This window comes from Bombus terrestris, chromosome 11, assembly GCF_910591885.1.
Source record: "Bombus terrestris chromosome 11, iyBomTerr1.2, whole genome shotgun sequence".
Classification (NCBI taxonomy): Eukaryota; Metazoa; Arthropoda; class Insecta; order Hymenoptera; family Apidae; genus Bombus; species Bombus terrestris.
In genome coordinates, this window is record NC_063279.1 from 7,303,878 (window position 1) to 7,326,072 (window position 22,195).

The 22,195-nt window shown below is 35.0% G+C and overlaps 1 protein-coding gene and 1 long non-coding RNA gene across 2 annotated transcripts in view; one reads left to right on the forward strand and one right to left on the reverse strand.

Moving 5' to 3' along the window:
- Positions 1 to 22,084, reverse strand: part of LOC100649462 — a 27,731-nt gene extending 5,647 nt beyond the window's left edge. The window contains exons 1-5 of the mRNA XM_012313965.3: positions 21,662 to 22,084; positions 18,683 to 19,244; positions 16,429 to 16,975; positions 15,368 to 15,689; positions 15,054 to 15,297 (exon numbers count right to left, since the gene is read on the reverse strand). Of these exons, the coding sequence (XP_012169355.2) occupies positions 15,054 to 15,297; positions 15,368 to 15,689; positions 16,429 to 16,975; positions 18,683 to 19,244; positions 21,662 to 21,669 (1,683 nt within the window). The 5' untranslated portion in view covers positions 21,670 to 22,084. The remainder of the gene's footprint in view (positions 1 to 15,053; positions 15,298 to 15,367; positions 15,690 to 16,428; positions 16,976 to 18,682; positions 19,245 to 21,661) is intronic.
- On the forward strand, positions 186 to 1,448 carry LOC125385904. Its single transcript, XR_007225657.1, has 2 exons — positions 186 to 1,240; positions 1,310 to 1,448. It is a non-coding gene; the product is annotated as an uncharacterized LOC125385904 (long non-coding RNA).
- Positions 22,085 to 22,195: the final 111 nt, after the last annotated feature.

Here is a 22,195-nt window from a genome sequence, read left to right on the forward strand (position 1 = left end):
TTGCTTGCAAATTGAATCTGTAGCTTTTAAAAAACCAAAGATATCATGAAAATCTTTGAAATACTGTAAAATATTTGTAACAAGCTCGTTTTCCTTTTCCAAAAGGAACATGGAATTCTTTGAAATCCAAAGATCTTTTCTTTTATTAATTCTTCAGCATTCGTCAAATTCTAGACACTCCAAAGAAATACCTGCAAGCTGTTCTTTCAAATTAGACAAGAAATCCTGAAAAATTCAATGAAAGTTGACTTACAATCAATCTGAACAATACTACAGATTTATTTATTATCCATTTCTTTAAGATTCGTGTGAATTAATATGGAAGAAGATCATTCATTAGGAGATCATCTTTCTTGGTTGATTACTTGAAACGTCGAGACAGGATAATGGATTGAGAGCACGTGCTTCGTCTCTATCAGCTCTTACATAAGAGGAATTATAGTGGCGTTTATCTGGACCGTATTACCTAGTGAAAATTATCCACGCGAACCTCAAGGCGCATCCGGTCGCAAATCTATGAAACCTCCGATTGTTAGTCCGATAATATTGGTCTTATTTTCCCACGGATACGTGATGCAACAATAGTTCTCCAATTCTTCTTCTCTATTTATCCAAACACGTTCGACTCATTCGTATATCTTCACGAGGAATGTTACAAACTTACAAAGTATCTATTTAAAGTTAATTCGGTTAAAAGCGTTAGAGGATCTATAAAAAGGTGTAGAAGATTCGTAATAATCTTCAAGTATTTCAGTTCACCAAATCCTTAGATAGCTTCTATAGTTTCCTCAAGTTCTTAAAACCGTATTACCAAGGTACCTTTGATAATTTATCACGCGTGTGAAGATATATCTCTCAGAATAAATATCTTCGTTTAACTCCTTTCAGATCCCTCCACTTTCAAGAGCATCGACGTTTACTAACTCTTCCCTTCGTCGATGGAAATTCCAACGTACACACTCGTCGAATGATGAATGAACAACAGGTAACTTTGCAGCGTTTTCACTTTCTTAACAGTGTAAATCAGGGTGACGTAATCCATCACGCCTACGATCGTAGGCGAGAATCTTAAATTTCCTCCTCTGTTCCTCCACTTCCAAACGCTTCACTATTTGTTCATTCAAATTTCAATCCAACGATCGATGAACAACAGATGAGTCTGCAACTTCTTCCGAACAGCATAATTATACTCTATCTATAGATTTTAATAATCTGTTATTGAATACACGTATACGAATATGTAAGTATATGTATACAAGTATACAAGTAAGCAACATGCAGAGTCTTTTCCTTTGATTGCTCCTTCCAGATTACTCCGCTTCCACAAGCATCATCATTTGGTAATTCTTCTCTTCGTTGATTAAGACTTCGATCTACTGATCCAGCGATGAACAACAAATAATAATTCTTCTCCTACGTATACTTGACCACTGCACGTTGAATCATCGTTAAATCGCGAAAAACAATCAACAGTGTAAAAGGGTTTCTATGTTGATCTCGATACTAGGTATTACAATCTATTTCCCGAGACCAGGAAGAATATTCGCGAACGATAGAAACGAGTAGATTTTTAATTCGTTGATGTAAGCGGTTACCGGACGAGTCAAGCAACTTTTTCTTGTTTCGAGGCGCAAATTCAGCACGGCGGCGACTCGAGGAGAGTACAGCCGACTCGACGACGATCGAAATGCGTCATCGACTAATTAACTGACGTTCGCGAGCGTCATTAGCGTAATTATCAGGAGTGGACGAAACGCTGGGGCGATCCAGAGGTCGGTGGGCCTACACGGTTCGCCGGAAGTCAACGTTCTCTAGCGTTTGCTTTGCGTTTTTATCATTTCTATAGATAATTTTAATCCTTTCACGAGCAACGTTATATACAGCATGACTCGTAAACTGGCGATAGGATTCGAGTACAACTGGCTGATTGTACGTGAAGGATGAAATCGAAAGTATAGGATAAAATGTTTGCATATGCCGTTTCGTTTCTGAGAAAATCGAGTTTGCAAAATTTATGAAGTAAACTTGAACTTGGCCAGATACAGACTGGATATGAATAAACAATCAGCAGCAGATCATTACACGTGCGAAAATAAGTCAAAATTGTGAAATGAGATCTTTCCGTTTGACCCCTCATTTTCCAGAAAATAAAGTTTCAACGTATTCTGTTAAGAACTGGTTTTGTATGCGTGCGTGCTACATTTTCAAATTTATCTTCCTCGAAAAGAAAGCATCATACAAGGAAAACTCTATTCTACGTTTTTAATTTATTTTCACGTTCCGTTCAACTCCTGTCGATCATTTATTCCCGCAGTTTTTGTCAAATTTAAGCGTATTTGACAAATTTTCAAACTCCACTTTCTCGATAATGAAACGTCATATGAAAGAATTCTATTTTATATCTTCATCTTATTATTCTTTGTAGAATCACTCTGCTCACAATTGTACCATCAGTTACGTGCCACCTTGTATATTCAATATTGTATTTTAATAAGTGATTAATTAACCAAGCCATAAATACGTCAGATGGTACTAAATTTAGTACATTATATCTCCTCTGCAAAAACATCTGAAAAAATATTCTTTTATTATTCAAAACTAATAAAAAAGAAATTTTTTCACAATCTAAGGAATAATCCGGTCCTGAAGAGACTTTTGATCTTTTGACTTTGATTGACTTTTGAAGATTTCTTTAATTTTGTTTCAAAGTCCTCTTGATTCGAGATTTGAATTTCAGAATTATATTTAGAGAGGATGTCTCTCAAAAGCATTATAGATGTTGAATAACAGTCGGAAACTCTTCTTTTTAAAGATCCTTTGGGTAATTCTAAAATTACTTATAATTATATTAAACTATAACTTATATTAAAATTACTTATAATTATATAGAGAATAAATATTTAATTAGAAAAGAGATGAATTATTTGGAGCAAGTTTAAAATACTTAATACTTGATATCCTTATAAGAGAGAACGGTGGCTAAATTCTCCTTCTTTTGAGAAATTTGGAAAAGTTATCAGAGGAGAAATATCTACAATGTCTGAAGAAAGAAACGAGACTGAATCATAATGAACATAATCGTGAAATATTTGCATATATTCGTATCCTTTATGCTTCTTATTTGTCGATTTCCATCGATTCTCTTCGTTTTCTCGCGAAAAGCTTCTTCCACATAAGTGACGCATTAAACGAGTGCAATTGATTTTAAACGAGACGTTTAATTATTCAATTTCACGTGTTCAACGATAAACGTTCGAACGATGAATTCGCGTACTCGACGTGTCTCGTACGATTGCGTAATGATCGCGTAGAAATTGGGTCTCGCGTTCGAGCACGCGTAACGTTTATGGAAATTTTACGATATTCATAAATTTATACGCGCTTTATTATCAGGGTTAAACACGCATTCGCTTTTTCTGTCTTTCAATCTCTCCGCTTCGTCATCTCATCGAAAGCTAATCTGCTTCGTCATTTCTGTTTTGAAAGAAGCATCGACTAATCCTCTATGTTTTTCATGGAATTCACAATCATCGATGAAGATGAGTTCGAATGGGATCTGGAATTTTTGTACGATTAGGCTTGTGATAGGAATTTTTCACGGATAAATGAAAATGAAAATCAGAAGAAGAACCTTTGATTATAGTTTTCCTCCTTTCCAAGTTCCAAGGCCTTTGTTTCATCATTTTTTTTCGATTCACCAACTTCATCGCTTCTCTTTCAGACAAAGCATCGACTAATCCTCTAACTTCTTGGAAGTCAAATTCATTGATGAAGATGAGCTTGAATGGGATCTGGAATTTTGGAATTTGTAATAGGAATTTTTCACGAATAAATAATAATAAGGAAAATAATAGAAGGACAGAAGTCAAAGAAAAATGCATCATGATTTTAAGAAGAAATAAATCAAATTCAAGAAGAAATAAGACAAATTCATTGATGAAGATGGGCTTGAATGGGATCTGGAATTTTGGAATTTGTAATAGGAATTTTTCATGAATAAATAGTAATAAAGAAAATAATAGAAGGACAGAAGTCAAAGAAAAATGCATCATGATTTTAAGAAGAAATAAGTTGAATGAATTTCATGCAAAAATAAGAGACATACGTAGTAAAGAATTTGCTTTTAAAGTAGATTATAGTGATATATAAAAATAGTTTCCATTATTGATGCGTTGATTATGATAATGAATTGGTCAAAATAAATGTTTCTGAGAGTTTAAAAAACACTCGGTCATTGAAAAGATTAAGCTACTTCTGCTGAAGAAATAAAAATAAGAGACTAACTGTAAGAAGGAAGATATTCTTCTAGAAGAAACGAAATAAAGAAGAATACGTAGTATATCTAGAAGGAAGAAAGAAGGATATTTGGAATCACGATTTGGAAGGACTTCTTCGGGAGTTTTGAAAGAAACGGAATTCAGGAAAAGCTGGATCGAAGAAGAAATAAAAAGGCGAAGAAACGAAAGCGAGAAACCCTTGACCCAGATGCTATACATTTAAAAAAATACTCGATAACATGGTCCAAGGCTCGTACGTCGTGAAAACCACTTGGATTGGTAAAAATGGACAATTAAATGGCTATACGACGATGTCTGGATAATAAATTTTACTTGCAGACGAAAACTAATTTAAGATAAGTTCGACCTAAATAACCAACCATATAAGAAACTCCGTAGACTGTGTCACTGCTGAAAGCCGTGTTCAGAAGTTAAAAAAAATTATCTGTACTAAAATACTATAAGAACATGCTACATATAGACATTATATCTATTCTACGCCTTAAAAAAAACTTTCGCGTCAGTAACGCTGATTTGCGTCACGAACTAGATTTAGCCCTCTCAAACTTTGCATTCAGAAGATGAATTATGCTTTTAATTGCCACACATACCAACGCTTTCTCGCGTATCATATCGCGAATAAAATTATTATCTCAACTATAGAGGATTTCTCGTTTAGGCTTGAATTCAGCCTACAAACATTCTACTCAGAATTATACTAAAAATAACAGTAGATCCCTACTTTTATGTCAGCTAGGTGATCCAGCAACGTTTACTTCCACCTGCAGATGGAAAATTTTTCCAGCTTAATTGGCCAGAACGCGAGAGAATTCGACTCGACTATGTCGGCATTCCTCTTTTGAAGAAAACTAGAACGCGATCGAATGGCGATCGATTAGGTAACGTAAGATCGAAAAGGGAACGGTTGTTAATTGAGGCTGCACCGCCTCGTTGGGACCACCAGCCATGCTCCTTCTGGAATTGCAGAAACTCGGTGAACTTCGGAGAAAAAGTCAGCCGACAGAGGTCCAACCAGGGACTTGCAAGAATTTAGGCCTTGAGCCTCGTTCAAATTAGTCGAATGACTTCTGTTCAAGTTGTTTGAGCTGACTTCGATAGTATACCTAATAGAAAATAGAAAGGAAGTGAGTTACAGTTATGTTGGATGTATGTAAAAATGTTGATTATAATATGAATTATTCTTATGAACGTGACAGAAATGTTATACATACAAAGTGTGAGTGGATATAAAGTTCAAAAGAGATTCAATTGCTTCAAAACGACAAGATCAATCCAATATCAGTGTTTTATTACAAGCCAGGAAATTGGAAGAACCTCAACTTTGTTTGAAACTTGATGACACAATCGAATACAGAATTTAGAGACTGTTAGGATACTTCAAGTCAAATAAATGTACAGTATCACACTGATGATGGGATTTCAAGCTTTCGAGTGGCTTGAATTTAGGTAACTTGATTCATCTTAACTAGGACTTAGTGTACGTCGAACCAAACAGGATTGGTCAATCGGTTTTCTAATCGATCATCCGGCTGTCGGCGGGCCTGCATTTAATTACCCGCCGAATTGTCCCTAGGCATACGAAATGGGAGTGAAACCGATATCGATTGATTACGAAATTATTTTTCGATCTATAGATCAAAGATACCTCCAGGCGATTGTTATTTATTTAAGGAAGAATATTATCGATAAATGAGGCTAAATTTAGTTTTATAAAATTCAATCTTATAAGATTATGAGATACGAGAATTCTTCTTTGGGTCATTTTAGTCCACTGCACGCTTGTAGTAAATTGCTCCTAGCTTCTAGTTAATTATTGGATGACTTGTGTATCGATCCTTCTGGTTATGGTATGATTGAGAGCTCCAGAATGGCAGTGAATAGGCGGTAATTAAAAAAGGAGCGGAGACGAGCCTGGAGGGAAGAATTGATCAAGAAGAAGTCGACTGTGTCAGCTGAAGTTACATTTATAGAAAAGTATTTGAAGCATTTTTACAACTACGTATCACAGCAATAACAATAAACATACAACATATTACTTAATATAAATTTGTTTATAACATCAGTTAACATAAATTTCCTTCAATCTTAGTCTTCTCACCAGTATACATATGACTATAGTATTTAACATAAATCTTTATGTTAAAAGAATTTCCATAAATTTCTGAAAGCTGCATGTTGCTACAAAATGTTATACAGTATTCTTGCTCCTTATAAACCAACTTCTAATTATAATTTTCTCCTTAAGGATCTCAAAAAACCAATTCTTAAAAGACATACCTTTTTCCTATCAACCACTAAAGGACTCCTTTGATAATCATCGACGATTCCCAACAAGCAGTCGTCGCATTTGCAATAAAGATTCCCACTGGAGGCCGAATCACTAGATAGAAATGAATTATAGGTGCTGGCACTATTTTGACTGTCCATAGAATCTGTCCTTCTTAAAAGGAAATTCTTCTTCTTCCCTTCTAGTCGGGCATCAGTCTCACGATCATCTTCGTGAAAATTTTGCTTCTCGATTTTCGCTAGAAGAATCTGTTCCATCAAGTTCAAAGTCGGAGGTGTAAATAACGTAGGCGATACCGGCGTCATCGAAGCCTCTTCTTTCAAATTCTCAGCTTCGTTCTTCTTTTCTTGATCCATATTAATGCCTCGCGGTGGTTTATGTTGCTCATAAGTTCATTTCGCTCAGACTAACCTGCAGGCCTACAAATATCTTTACAATTCAGATTTCTCTTACTTTCTTGTCGCACACATGCACGAAGAGAGAGATTATATCTGTTAGTTTCAAGTTTCTAAGTTGAACTCTGAATTCTATAGAACTAAAAGTTTCTTAGATATTAAATCTTTGTAGAGCAAACATTCAGTAGATTCGAAGTACACTGGATTCTCTTTAATTCTAAATTATTTGTATCCTGCGTCTTTCTTAGTCCTATATCGTTTGGAATTTGGATCTTCCCTAATTCCAAATTCTCATTTGGATTCTACATTCTCTTAAATCCAAGATTATTTGGATCCTAGATATCTTTGAATTTTACATCCCATAGCTTCCTGATTCCTTTGAAACAAATGAATAAATCTTCCAGACTTTAGGTCCTTTTGTACTTGGAATTCCTTGGCTCTCTTAGATTACAAATTCCTCAGATCTTCAATTCTTCTCATTCTCTGCATCTTCCATACTATAGATCTTTCTGATCCTTCTCCAAAGAATTAAAAATCCAATCTCCTTCCAACTTCAGGGTCTCCTTACATCTATAATTCTCTGCTTCTTGATAATTGAAAAGAAAGGATAAGAATATATAAATATACTTCAGGACACTGGTAACAGACGCTTGGTAGAGCTATTGCTCTAATCACAGTACCGCACCATTTATCCTGTAAGACAGCAGTCTTAGTCACAGTTAAACGTTTCATTAATCCACACCACGAACCAGTTCACATCTCAGGTGAACAATGACTAGTCCGATTCCTTTCACCATTCTGCCATTCATGACCACCTGCGAACTTTTGTCACCGACCTGCTATAGTATTTCTTCTCTCTAATGATACGTCTCATCGTCGACCTTGACGCGACCAAGGCTTTGATTAGTACCGCGTGAGAGTCACTACGAAGATCAGTTTCTACGAGACCGTTCTTCATCGCAATCGAGACTCTACTAAACTCTGGACAACCAAACAACTCTGAACAACTATTGAATTACAAAATGTCGCCGTAACTCGATACGTCTTTTATATAACATGACTCAATTAGACATAATTAAAAGAAGTATCCGAGAAAAAAGAAACTTCAAAAACTTCAAAGAAAAAAAAACCTCCAGAGAAGACTGAATTTAATCCTCTTACGTTTGAGCAAATTTGTTACGCATAACTTCAGTAAATTATTAGCTAACCAAGCGACAAATGTATATGAAGAGGATACAAGCAAAAGCAAGATAAATATAGATTTGTCGGTTTTCTGATTTTTATATCACTTTATGTTTTAATAGAACTTATTGTTGAAAAGGAAATTGATTTACTTTACTATGTGCAAAGATATATTACTTTTTAAAAATAAGTAGCAAATCCAACAAGTTTTCTATAAAGTTAATATTATGGAACGACTAGTGTTCTGACAATCTGTATTATAAAATATTCATCACAGTATATTGAATTGAAAAATTGTTTTTCTATAAAGAACAGAAGATATGACTTATCATATTTCTTCTCAGAAGTCTTCATTTGTCTTCGGCAAAACTGGCTTTAATTTCAATGCCTCGTGTCTTCATCCGAACACATGTGTTTCCATTATTGATAATTATTACAGAAACAATTCTTCTTACGAAATAAGTGAAGTTCCTTACTTCGCTGAAAACCTTACTTCGTTAAGTGCAATTTTACTGTAAGATTTCTATTCCCCTGAGAATTCTCTGGGAATTGTTTTCAACTTATTGATAGAAGAATATCAATAACTACTATTGATATCAATGACGACTTTACTTAATAATGAATTAGCAGAATAAAAGAAAAGCACGAGGACATGGAGGATTGGGAACAGTGAGCTCGAGGCAGCCCCGGTTGCACAGTTTTCCTCTACTGACCCGAATTGACCGCTTCCTGTTACAGTAGTCTCCATGATATAGCGTGGTTCTAAATTGAAGCTCCGATTGATGCAGTATCACTCACGGCCGCTCACAATATTCTGCTCTTTTTAGTGGGGATCGAATCAAGGCTAAGGTACAGGTCATGAAATCCTAACAGAGGTCTCCCCTCCCTATCAATTAAAAAATTGATACAGAGACATAAAATAGAATTTCTAACAATTAAATCAAGAGGAACATTCTAGGGATAGAAGGATTCGATAAAAGAACATCAAAGAGAAAATTTCAGTGAAGAAAAAAATACAGAATAATGCGACCAGAAGCAACATCAGTAGTAGAGAAAACAAACGCCATGAAAAAGATAATTTGCAAGAGTTACAAATAGTGTTTAACTTCCTCTTCGTTTCGAAGAAAATTACGCTTGTTTTCGTCGCCAATGTTGAGATGAATCGACTAGGTGAATCGGTTGGACAGGAAACGAAAGGTATATGGTTACATCCTCTCGTTACCGTCCTCTTGCGTAATGAGCCAGTATTCGATTCGCTGATTGACGTAATAATGTGTTTGTCTAGCTCCTCGACACCGCAAATATCTTTCTATCTTGTTTCGAATGGAAACGACTTGATTTTTTCGAATTCTCGGCACGTGTGATCATACATGATACTTGAATCCATGTACGTGGATTTCAAGAAACGAACGGATACAAAGGAATTCGGTGCATTGATCAACATTCTAGAATTTGTAAGATGAACTGAGGATAGAGATCCATCAAATTTTCTTCCCCTTCAACGTTAATCTTTAACAGGAAGAAAACCGAAGATATGGAAGCTAAATTACAAATGATAATTTTACTCGATTAAAAGACATTTTGCATACTACAATAAAAACACAGAAACAGCTACGGTAATATTATCGTGGAATAAATCAAGAATATAGGATGTGATTTCTCTGATCCGAACTCTTTGCCTTTCTCGATGTTGTCGATGATATTAATCATTCGCTTGATTGTTTTATCATGCTTTTTTGTGTGCTTGGAAACTGATTGCACGATGTTGAACATTTATAATATTGGTTTCTGCCAAACAACGTCATTTGATGGCCATAAATCTTCGTTGCGAATTATACTTTAAAATATTAGACAAACTGTCATCTCTTCGTTCGTTGAGTAAGATGAATAATCGCTAAACCTACAAATAAAAATTTAAATGCCATATACGAAAGTAAAAAAAGAAAAATAGAAATAGAAGATAAGTATTATCGCGTGCCTTGATATGGGAACGTCGCAATTGGCGATTCTCCTATCAAACCAACTGATAATAATTCGATCGAAGAAACGATTAAGGTTTGTCTGGTGATTTCTAATCTAACATAAAGATGGATAAGGAGCCGTGTAGAACAGCTGTTCAATAAATATCCACTCACGTCGACGAACGGATAACTATCAAAGAGAAAACTATTGAAAACCATGAGTTACCATTAAAGGAACTCGATGGCCATTTGATACATGCAAAATGGTGTTCCACTTGAACGCACTGGTTTAAATCTTTACCAATCTTCTATTATTCAAATGATGATGAGTTTCTTTGTTGATACCTTCATAATGATAAGGACAACAAATCACTTGATTTTGTCGCTGTTATCATTTTCTAAGAAGCAATGTTTGGAGTTTGTTGTCGTCAACAAGGATCACGCGCGTTCCTATTTCTGGGGAAGGAAAATGTAATGAGAAAAGATTGTTCATGGTTTGGGTTTGGATAGATAGAGATATAATGATTCTTACATGAATTTCATAACTCTTACAATGTCTTCTGTTTATACTAATAATGCCACTCCTCTTTTCTTCTTGTAGAATGCATTTCTGTATGAAGAATAAAAAGTCAAAAGAAGAGTAATTGTTTAGCTAAATTTGGGGGTACAACCCTATTTCATATGAAATTCCAAGAGGAATTCTACGAATAAAGGGAAATTCCAGCAATAAAAAAACTTTGTTTGAACAAAAGAAAATGAAAATCAAACCAGGAGATCCTAAATGTCTCTAGCTATTAAAACCAAATTGTAAAAATTAAATCTCAAATGTACAAAATCTATAATTGGTATAGTAAGTTATTAATCAAAAAAAAAGAAAATGTACAGATTGTTAACAAAAAAGAGGAAAGAAATGAAATTGATCTTCAACAAATAGTAAGTTACCAATCAAAGCAGATGAATGAATTCGGAAAAAAGAAGAGAAGAGAAATGAAAAAAGGATCAAGACAGGTGAGTTGTGAGCGTATATGATTTACTTTCCCTCGTGGAAAGGTCAAGCTACAGTTTCGCGACCGGAGACAGGACGAACTATCGCCTTTTTCGGGTCAGCTCGCGAGAAGCAGTGAATGTTTCGAAAGCGACAGGCGGCCGCAGAATTTTCAAGCGCTCGAGATATTATTTTCAGTCACGGCTACCGATGTTTTATTCATAACGCGTTTGACACCGTCTCTGCGCCCGCACGGATTTTTTCTCTTTTTTTTTTTATCGAACGGATCTCTCGTGGCCGCCTTCCCTATCTTCAATACATTTCTCATATCCACGTCGATAAAACAACGGTCTGATAACGTTCTCATCGGTGATTATTCGGGGGATTTGACAACTGGCTCCATTAATCAATGATATAGGATCCGAATGAGATTCCGGAGGATTCTGCAAGGAATTCAAATTGCGAAATTTAAAAACTATTGTCTAATAGCTTGGAAATGGAAATAAGTTTTTGTGGAAATTTAAAGATAAAAATTATCTTCACTAGATTCATTTTAGAAATTTTTGAAGTCGTAGTTAGTTGTTTCTTTAAAAAAATCTTCTTGAGATGGTTCAAGAGATTTCTCAGACATTGAATTATTAATTACAGCCAGCTTGGCCATATCATAGTCAAGTGAAATAAGAACCAAGACTTAAAATAAACATTAGCCTTTATCTGTTCTTATCTCCTTCTGGATCAATTCGTGGATTTACATGACTGGACAATACTCGCCTATTCCGCAACAGTTAAATATCACTGAATTCTTCTACTCGTTTTTCTGGGTCACCTTCCACGTAGAAAGTGTGACAGATACAGGTGTCGCATTAGAATTAGTCTCGGTATTCGATAAATATACAATTCCTATATTTTACAAAAACATTCAACAAATTTTAGTATATCTTTCAATTATATATGGTCGAAGATACTTTTCTTAATTTCACACGGTATAAATTATACAAATTATAAAAGTCTTTTCACAAATACCTTGTGATAATCGTGATTGGTATTCCTAGGAAGAATTTCCCTAAAGCTGATGTTTATCTCATCTCCGGAATTGACTCTCAGCGAATTTACAGAATATTTTCCACACTTTGCGTTTCCACAACGTCGAAAAAGTTTCCTCGCGTGTGAAAATATACGAATACAACTATTGCCGCACAAAATCTTCATTGTAAACAAGAAATACGCTGGATCGCATAACTGGTTTCGTAGCTCGTAAATAAGAAACTGACTGATTGCTTGACATCGATTGCAAGACGTTGAACACGTTGCATGGTTTTATCGCGTGGCAATTTTTCGATAATTTTTTTGACTCGCGAAACACCTTCTGGGAACTAGATTCTTATCAGATGACAAGAGATCGTGGTGTCTAGCGCGAACAATATAAATTACTAAGCTTTGTTGAGTGACAACTGAATGAAAAACTTTATCTTTGTTGTTTCTTTTTCCTGAGAACCACTTGTCTTAAAAACAATAGCCCTACTCTGGAGTAAAAGATAACGCAACGAGTAATTGAACAACTTTGTTGTTTCCCGCTTCTAATCGCTCGGAAACGTACAACTTGTAAAGAAAAGTTCTTGTTATATAAACGAAGAACGATTTTAGTAGCTGTCAGAAATTGGAGATTGTAATTAAAGAGGTTTGTGTCTACAAAATAGATTCTTACAGAAAAGACCTCTAGAGTCTCGACAATCCAATAAAGTTCTCAAAGACGATGAATAGCGCAGACAGAAAATGATCTTCGTCTCCCATCATCGTAGATGTATACTGTACCATGTGGCGCGTTAAAAATATCCAAAATGCCTCCTACTTGATTTCACCAGGCTCGCATATACACAAACGATATCTTAGGTTTATTTAAACTGCTCCTTCTTGAAACGCATCCTCTCCTATGTACTCATCGAAACAATAAACTGCTCCTTCACTTTCACTGGAATTCTATTTTTCCTGCTTCTCTTGTGTCACTTTGTGACTTCAGAAACTCGGTGGACGCTTCTTCCTGTAATTACAAACTTTTCAGAAAATAGAACGAAGGCAAAGCAACTTTTACGAGCCATTAACGATGACGACTCTGTTTCGAATCTCGTGGATGAAATCGCGCGCCTCACACTCTGACAATGATAATCAGTATAGCAAGTATACCGTGGCTGACACTGGCCGATAGAACCCTTGGAAACCGACGCTACCGACTGACTAACCGCTATCACTGATTCCAACTGAGCTGACTGACTGTCTGATCCCTGTTACCGCGGCCAGTCGAATGCTGGCTGCCTGGAGAGATATCTTGCACTTTTACAGCTGAATGCACGCCAGCACAGAATAGAACGATATTTAAAAGTAAAAGTTCCGTGCCGGTTCTTTGAACACCTTCAGGATGCGTTGTCTTCTTTGTGATTATCGATGATGAAGATCTTGTGAAGGAAATTGAAGGTACGTTTAGTGGAAAATAAAATTACCGAGGGGATCGCAGGTGTAACATGAGAGTTTAGAAGAAATATCTTCGAAGAACTGTATGATTGTTTAGAAAGTTTGATTTAAATCGGGGGTGTAAATTTATGTAATAAACATATCCAGTTTCTCGTCTAAACGATGAATCTTCCACGTGCTCGAGAAAAAAGATATCGGCGGAGAACTATAAAATTTACAGCGGTGTTTATGAACCGTGGCTTTTTACATCAATGTTGATGTTTTTAAAACATCGTTTTTTTTAAACACCAGTTGAATCATGAAAAACATCACGATAGAACATCTACGAATGTTCTTGGATTGACCCAGTAACTTTGTCCAATATGAATTCTTCGAGATAAATTTAGTAAAGTATTTAATTACATTGAATACCTTGCAGATAATTTTACTTCCCCAGAAATCGTAAAAATTTTATATGCCTACGATTTTATAAACAGGGAATGAGGAAAATAATGACTGTAAGAGTTACATTCCATTCGACTATGTTTGGGCATAGAGCGAACATCGATTAAACCTACGCAAAGAATGCACAAAGCGAGCGTACACGTGCACAATACGGTTTGTAAACACGATGATCCGTATGTTGAATGAGTAGGTAGATAAAGATAAGTATGTACATTTGTACGTACAAAGGAAAGGCATGCATAACAGATTCCAAGAGAAAAGAACGCGTAAAAGAACGTTTCTCCGGTTGCCACATTCCTGTGTCCTTCGTCGACAGGAATAACAATTTGTAATCATCGAAGATCCCACGCTTTACTTATCTTCGAAAATATATCGATTTCCCAAAAATATTTTAAATTCTTTATTTCTCTTACGGCAGAACAATCAATCCTTTCAACAAACTTCAAGGCTACAGAAAAAGGAGACAAATGCAGATTAAAAACAGGAGAATGAAATATTGTTGAAGAGATATAAACAAATGGAAAAAGTTGATGTCTGTGCAGGCACATTGTCAGTTCATTAAAGTTTCCTACATACTGAGACGAATTCCATTCCTCTCGACGAATGAATAGTCCGTTTGTTCGCAAACTGGAGCACAAGAAGCATGGCGTTGCGTAAGATAAATTACGTGTTTGTTCGCAGAAACGACAATGTATTGGTAGCGATGATGTGTCGCGCAAAACATAGTCTTTTGCCTTCGGTCTAACATTGAAATATTTATACACCTGGAATGGAAGTATGTCAAAATGACGAAGATAGAACAATGGGTTTCCATAAATTCTATTTATTGATTTTTCACTTTTTCTCTTCTGCAATTTATATTTTTCTCAAAACAGCTCCAACTATTGGTATATAACATACAACCTTCTTTAAAAATCAGTTATGGTGTAGAAACAAATTTAAAATCGGGCATCATTTTGTTTCTTGAAGTAGTACAATATTGTGTGTTTATCAAAACATTAAGATGAAAAATAATTTTTAGATACTAGCACTCACCTTGGAGGACTTGATTGGTTGTAATTCAGCGACGTCAGATTCGTCTCCGCTAAGGCTAGATGTAGTGGAACAGTCTGAGATTTTTCGTGCCGGTGGAATGTTCAATAAGCCAACTTTTATATCTTCTTGCAACTCTGAAGAGTTCCGTGGCATGTACTGTGTAAACTGTGTGTTGAGCTTGGAATAGTAGGAGTCAGTGGAATCCAGGCAAGAATTTCTTCTATTTCCAGTCTCATTGAGGTTTCTAAACAGAATATTCATTAGTAAAGTATCGATTATGTTAAAGAAGAATGAAGAATTTAAGAAATAAATACCTTACAGCAACAGCATTTATAGAGTCAAGACACAAACAGCAAGAATCTGAATGTCGTCTACTACGGCAGACTTGTAGGAACTGAGTATCTAAAGATTCACGTATTTCATCACAATCCAAGCAAGAGCAGCTGCTTGCTTGGCTGGGAGTGCCACTAATCCCTTCATACTTTTCAAGATCAAGATCATTTCTCTCTAGTTTTTCATCTAAGTAAGAATAATCAGAGTAATCACTAACAACTACACTGGGTGTTCTCCAATATCTAGGTCTTCCCTCATTATGCTCAGTCTCGCTTCCCTCCACCATATTTGTACTATCCCATCCTGCAAAAAATGTTTCATAATTATTTTAATTTTTAAAAACAATTCCCCATCCTATCTTACAAGAAATTATTTATTAAAAAATGAACTAAATTTCATTTCTAAAATACTCAGAATTCTAAACTTCATATTAAATACTTCAATTTTCATATTTCTTCAAATTTCATATAATGGAATCTAGAAAATCTAGATAGAAGAAAAGACAGTCATGAAAAAAATATCAAATAAATTCTTAGAATTCCTTTTCACAATCACAACATGAATTCTATATGATTCAATCGTGTGAATTGGCTAAAAAGAAATTATAAATAAATTGTTACAAATGTTAACACAATGTTGATGTTTAATGGATTAATAGAATTCAATAACATAAACTGACTAAAAACAAAAAATCACAAATGCAATATTGCAAATGTTAACACAGCTTTACTCCTCAATGAGATAAGTTAAATTAACATAACTATCAAACGGCTATTATTCTTATGAAACATCATAGATTTATCACCAATTTTCAAAAGGCAGAAGTTTCAAAAAATGTTAACTATACCGCCATTAGGAGAGAAACACAACGGGTCAACAGAACAGAACGAATAACACGTAAAACGATGCGAGAAAAAAGAAGGAAAGGAACGATGATGTCATTGACACAGCACGCGTGGTCAGGATTGTGTTTTCAACTGATTCTCCCCTCTCCATTGTCTTCGTGAGAGAGCAACTGGTGGCATGATTCCATCCCCCTCACCTTTTATTTGGTCCTCGTCGCTGAGCACTGCACTATCGGAGCTGCAGCATCTAGTAACCCGTAGTTTGTGTCGTTTCTGTTGGTGAGTAGTCAGAGATGTGTCCTCGTCACTGGCTGCGGCCGAATCGAGGCTCCAGCATCGGGCCATCGATCCTCTTCTTCGATCCGTGTCCGTTTCAATACCTTCGTCGCTCTGTGGACTCTTGCTCAGGGATCTAACAACCGGCATTCTCACCGTGTCGAACTCGTCATAGGTTTCATTCTCTTCTATAGGGTCGACGATACCCTCCAGGGCGTTCTGTTGCTTCTTTGACTTCATCGTGACCCCCTTGTTCTTCTCACCGAGCACTCGTTCCAAGCTTTGAACCAAGTCGCATACCGACGAGCCGGCGTCACTCTCGGCGACGTACTGATTCTCCACGATGCCTACGCGTCGTTTTCGCGACGTCTGTACCGCGTTCGAGGACGATAAATCCACGTTCTGCTTCGAAGATCGACGCTCCACTTCCGATTTCTCACCGCTGAAGAAATTATTCTTCGAACATCCCTAACAAAGTAAATAAATATATACATATACGTATATATTATATATGTGTATGTACATAATTGATATATCGGAATATTCCTAGGAAAGCCACGTTTAATAAAATATAATATATTATATATCGACTGATTCGTTTTAATGCACATGTAAATTATGGAAACAAAATTATTTTGCGGAAAGTTGTTATCAAGAATATAAATTAGATAGTCTTAGTTATCAAGAATATAAAATTGAATATTCTTATCGAAGTATTGGACAAATGTTTGATACACAATAATCTTTTCTAAAATAAAAAAGATATATAATATATACATTAAATAAATAAATATATGAAGAAAATAAATGAACTTTCTGTTCTATTTATGACTAATATTTTAGAGCCACATTTGTAAAGTCACATTTCGTGAAATACAACATATTATATATAGTGGCTTATGAACGAGCATTCACCATACAAAATTTTATGTATGCAATTTAAGACATTTTGATATTTCATTGGCTCTACAATGATTACTACGAACGACTGCTATGATTATATTGGTAAAATTTGAAACCAATCTGAAAATGTAAAAAATTAGTTAACAAAGTAACTCGAGTATATACAATACGAAGATTATTACGGCGAAATAATTTTGGTTTCTATGATTTACTTCTTTAAACGAATCAATTGATATATAAGTTGTCTCAGGAATCATAAATGAAAAATACTTTGAAAATATAGAATAACATTTGTTCACACCACGCTTCGTCTTTAATAAAATTAAATTTGAAAAGTTGTTTAGTATATGCGAATTTGGCGAATTACCGAATGTACGTGAGGAAACAGGATCGACAAGAAATGATTGTACATGCGAAAATAAGTGAAAAATGTGGAATAAAGCTGTTATGTTTAAGATCTCATTTTCAAGAAGGTAATGTTTGAACGTGTTTAGTTAAGGATTAGCCCGAGACACTGCGTTCTTGATAAACTTTCAAATGTTGTTTTCTCGAAAACTGAGCAACCTGTAGATAAATTTTATTCTACATTTTCGATTAATTTTCACACCTAGAATAACCTCCTGCCGCTTATTTAGTTCTGTCCAGCTCGAAATCAATCAAATTCAAGTATAATGACAAATTTTCAAACTCAATTTACTCCAAAACGAACTATCATATGAACAAATTGTATTCTATATGTTCGAGTTACTTATTCATCTCCTTGCCGATTGTGCCATGAATACTGGTACACCCTGTATAATATACAGGACGGTCCGTAATTCATGGTATAAATTGGGTCAGTGGGATTCTATAGCTTAAAATCAAAAATAATAAAATTAAAATTGAAAATCAAATTTGAAAATTTTCCTTAACACAAATACTGTCTTAATTCTTGACTAACACTTTCCAATTCTGCTTTCTCCAAAAAGAAGCATTAAATGACAAAATTTTACTCTATATTTTCATTTTTATTTGCGTATGCAGAATAACCTTCTGTCATTTGTTTATTCCTGTCTAGCCGGAAATTGACCAACTTCACATATACCAAACAAACTTTTGATTTCAATTTTCTCGAAAATAAAGCCGTCAACACAATTTCCTTATCCTTGATTTTCATTTTATTTTGCACCATAGAATCTACCTGACGCCATTTATACCATGAATTACGGGCCACCCTGTATGTATATGTTGTATGTATTTGGTGAAACGTGGCTTTGCTATATAGGAATATACCTTGTTCTTCTCTTCGGTGTAGCCTCGTCCTCGTAGCAGCTGTTTTAATTGTGTCGCTTCAGGAGTTAAGGAAGATTGAACCTCACATCGACTACTTCGCCGAGGATACGTGCATTGTCTCAAAGGCACTCGGTTGTTTGATGTTCGATTTGAAATACAGGAGACGCATCGCGCACTGATTCTAAACCAATCGCGGCCACGGCGCCGACGATAGTAGAGGTCGCCATGTTCGTTTCCGTGAACCACGTGAGAGATAGATGGGAAACGTAGCTTGATCAACTGACCCGGTTTGAATAATCGGCTGCAATTCGATTTAAAAGAACTCCTGTTATGATCTTCCGAATTGTCTTTCTTTTCATTCTTCCTTTCACTTTTTTTTCCATTTTTAAGTAGATCATTATGAATTGAGAGGATTTGATCTTCGTCAATGTCCGATATGTAGGTTAAGTTCATGGTCTTCGGAAAATTCACCCTTTTCTTTGGTGGATGGTTTATCAAATTGCTCCCGATGCTGCTTCGCAATCGGCCTGCGATGACGACATCGTTCGACGAGATCGCCTGACTAGAACATGAATGAGAGAACATATGATTCGAAATTGGAATGCAGGGAAATTCATGGAACGATCTCTGAATTCTTATGATGACCTAGACTGCATATATTCATGCAATTTCATATTTTTATGAGCTTAATCAAAGGATTGGAATTTAAGTAGATACACAATATCACAAATCACAATAAGTGCTCTACATTGAATATATTTTTGCATATTATATGAGTTCTATAAATCTTTGGAATTTTAAATTTCCTAAAAACGTATAAACATCCACAATTTAAATGGTGAATGTTTGTAAAGTATGATAATTCAATCGCTAAAGATAGTAATACATTAAAACCCAATATTGCGGTAATATTTTATTCGTAACTATTTTTTTTTGTAATCAATTTACCTCATCGTCTTTTATTTTTCAACGTTCTAGATATGAAATATTTCTATTTCTATTCCTATTTCAATTCATATCTCTATTCCTGATTCTGTGTCTTCCACTTAAATTTGTTATGAAACTGATCCTTAATGGATTAACGGAAAAACAATCTCATAAGTAACAATTGTTTCTAAGAATTTATTAGATTTTCAAATATGAAAGATGGCATTTGAATTATTTATTCAACGGGTATCATTTCATCCTACACGTCGGTGTAGGAAGAAATATCATGAAGAAATATCACTATAAACCACCTTTATGACAGTATATTACAAACGACATAAATTTTTGTTATACTAACACTGTCACTACAAGCTCTTATCTAATCTTGGAATTATAGTTACACATAGTGCTATTCCCCATATGGGACGGTAACTGTGATTCTATTTCGATATACTATGTACATATACATATTATGAGCCATACAGAGCCACAAAAGAGTGACGATATTATAAATACATGTATATTACTATTTGAATATTTGCCATGGAAAACTGTTATGTATATATTATATGTATTAAATAGAACATCTTGAAATTTGAAATTAATCTGAAAATGTATTTATTGCGAGCAAACATTTAATTAAAAAATTCTCGAACTATGTAACAAGTATTAAAGACAATCTTACTGAATATCGTTTATTAATATAATACATAATAAATAATTTTGTAATCTATAACAGATACAATATATACATACAAGTTTTTTATGATGAATGTTCAAATATTAAAATAAATTCGAAATTTTCCAAAAAAGGGGCCAAAACATCAATGATATATTTGTTTCTATGTGAAAGTGATTTTTTGCAAAACGAAGAATCGCTGAAAAAGATAAGTCAAGGATCGTATATCCGGGTCGAAGAAATGCGGAGGGAAAGATGCGTGGAAGGTATGCCAGGGTTGCTTCTTGCTTCTCCGATTGACGTCATAAGTGCGTCATTGGAAGCAAAGAAACAAGAAAGTGCGATTGAATGATCGCGGTTGCAGCAACCGTCGCGCGTACCGCTCGGTATCGTTTGATTCTTTCTCTTTCTCGACAAACGGTCCATTATCTCGTCAGTTCAAGTGCCCCTTGGCCACTTGAGCCTATCTGTGCTGCGACCGTTTCGTTCGACTCTCTTGTTCATTGTGCGAAATAATAGTGCACACCGCAACAAGCGTAATATAATGTACATTTTTTCTCTTTTCTATTGTCTCTGTCTTGTTTTTTTAATATCGCCCACGCGTTGTTTTCTATCGGTCGGGAGTGCCCGCTAATTGCACACAGGCGGCAGTATGTCCAGGGGAAGATAAGATTACGACACAGGATCCTCGGTATTATTTTTTTTTTTTCTCCATCAGAGGAAACGAGACGTAAAATACGTAAACATAATTACAAGGTCTGGAAAAATATCGTTTAAAAGTATGGAATAATATTTTCCCAGTTTGTTTTTCTTAATTCATGTTCATCGATTTGACATTATATTAGGACGGATGGTGTTTAATAAATAGAGAGATAGAGAATATATTTGTAAACATCGTTTTCGATGCATGTCATTACTGAAAGAAGGGGGATGTCGTTTTAATAATTTTTGGTTTGATTTTCATATTTTATTGGAACAAAGGAGAATCGATTATGTAGGAAGAAATTGCATAATTTCTATTTAGGAAGTCGAAGATGACACGACCGATGGAAGGTTATAGCCAAGCCTACTAGCCGGGCTCATATTTGTGACGAAATCAGGTCAGTGTCGGTCCAAGGCTAATGACTCGTACGTCCTAAATAGGTAATAACATATATCATGTGCCCGCATTAATTTCCAGATGAATAATGTTTAGAAAACAATTTGAGGAATTTACAATTGAATCGAAAATGTTTTACTCTGACAATGGAGTAACAATAAGAATTATTAGAAAACATTCATGCAAAATGCATATTGTTACAAACATGCGTAGAATTGAGATAGAGCGAGATATTTATCATTATAAATTTTTTATTTCACTGTACAATTCTTACCTGTCCATATTGATGTCGTGTTCTGCATTTTATTCCAGATTGGTAATATAAAATAATTTTATAAACAATTATTTTAAAAAATTTGTAAATGCAACAAAGAGTTTTTTTTGGAAAAAAACAAAAAAGGAAATTTAATGTATTTAATTTTGGACACGTTTACGTCACGAAACAACCTAACTTTTAAACTAAAATCTGAGAAATTTGACCAAACATTCTTTATGTTCATTGTTGCTCGCTATCCACGGATAATAATTTCTGATTGTAGTAATTGAGAAAAGCCATGTATGCAATGATTGTACGTCAATCGTAGCTGATGGCCGACTGAACTCGAGATTTGAACTTGACCATACCGCGGTGACCACCTATACTTGAGTTCCTGTGTAAAAGGAGGGGATCTATTGCATTGAAATCAGCCTCCTAGAAGGGAAGCTTTCCACCTACAATTGACGCAAGAGTTATTGTTGCGATTGCATCTATATCGTAAATCGTTAGCTTTCGTACGATTCCTAAACGATTTATTTTCCTTTCTCTTAT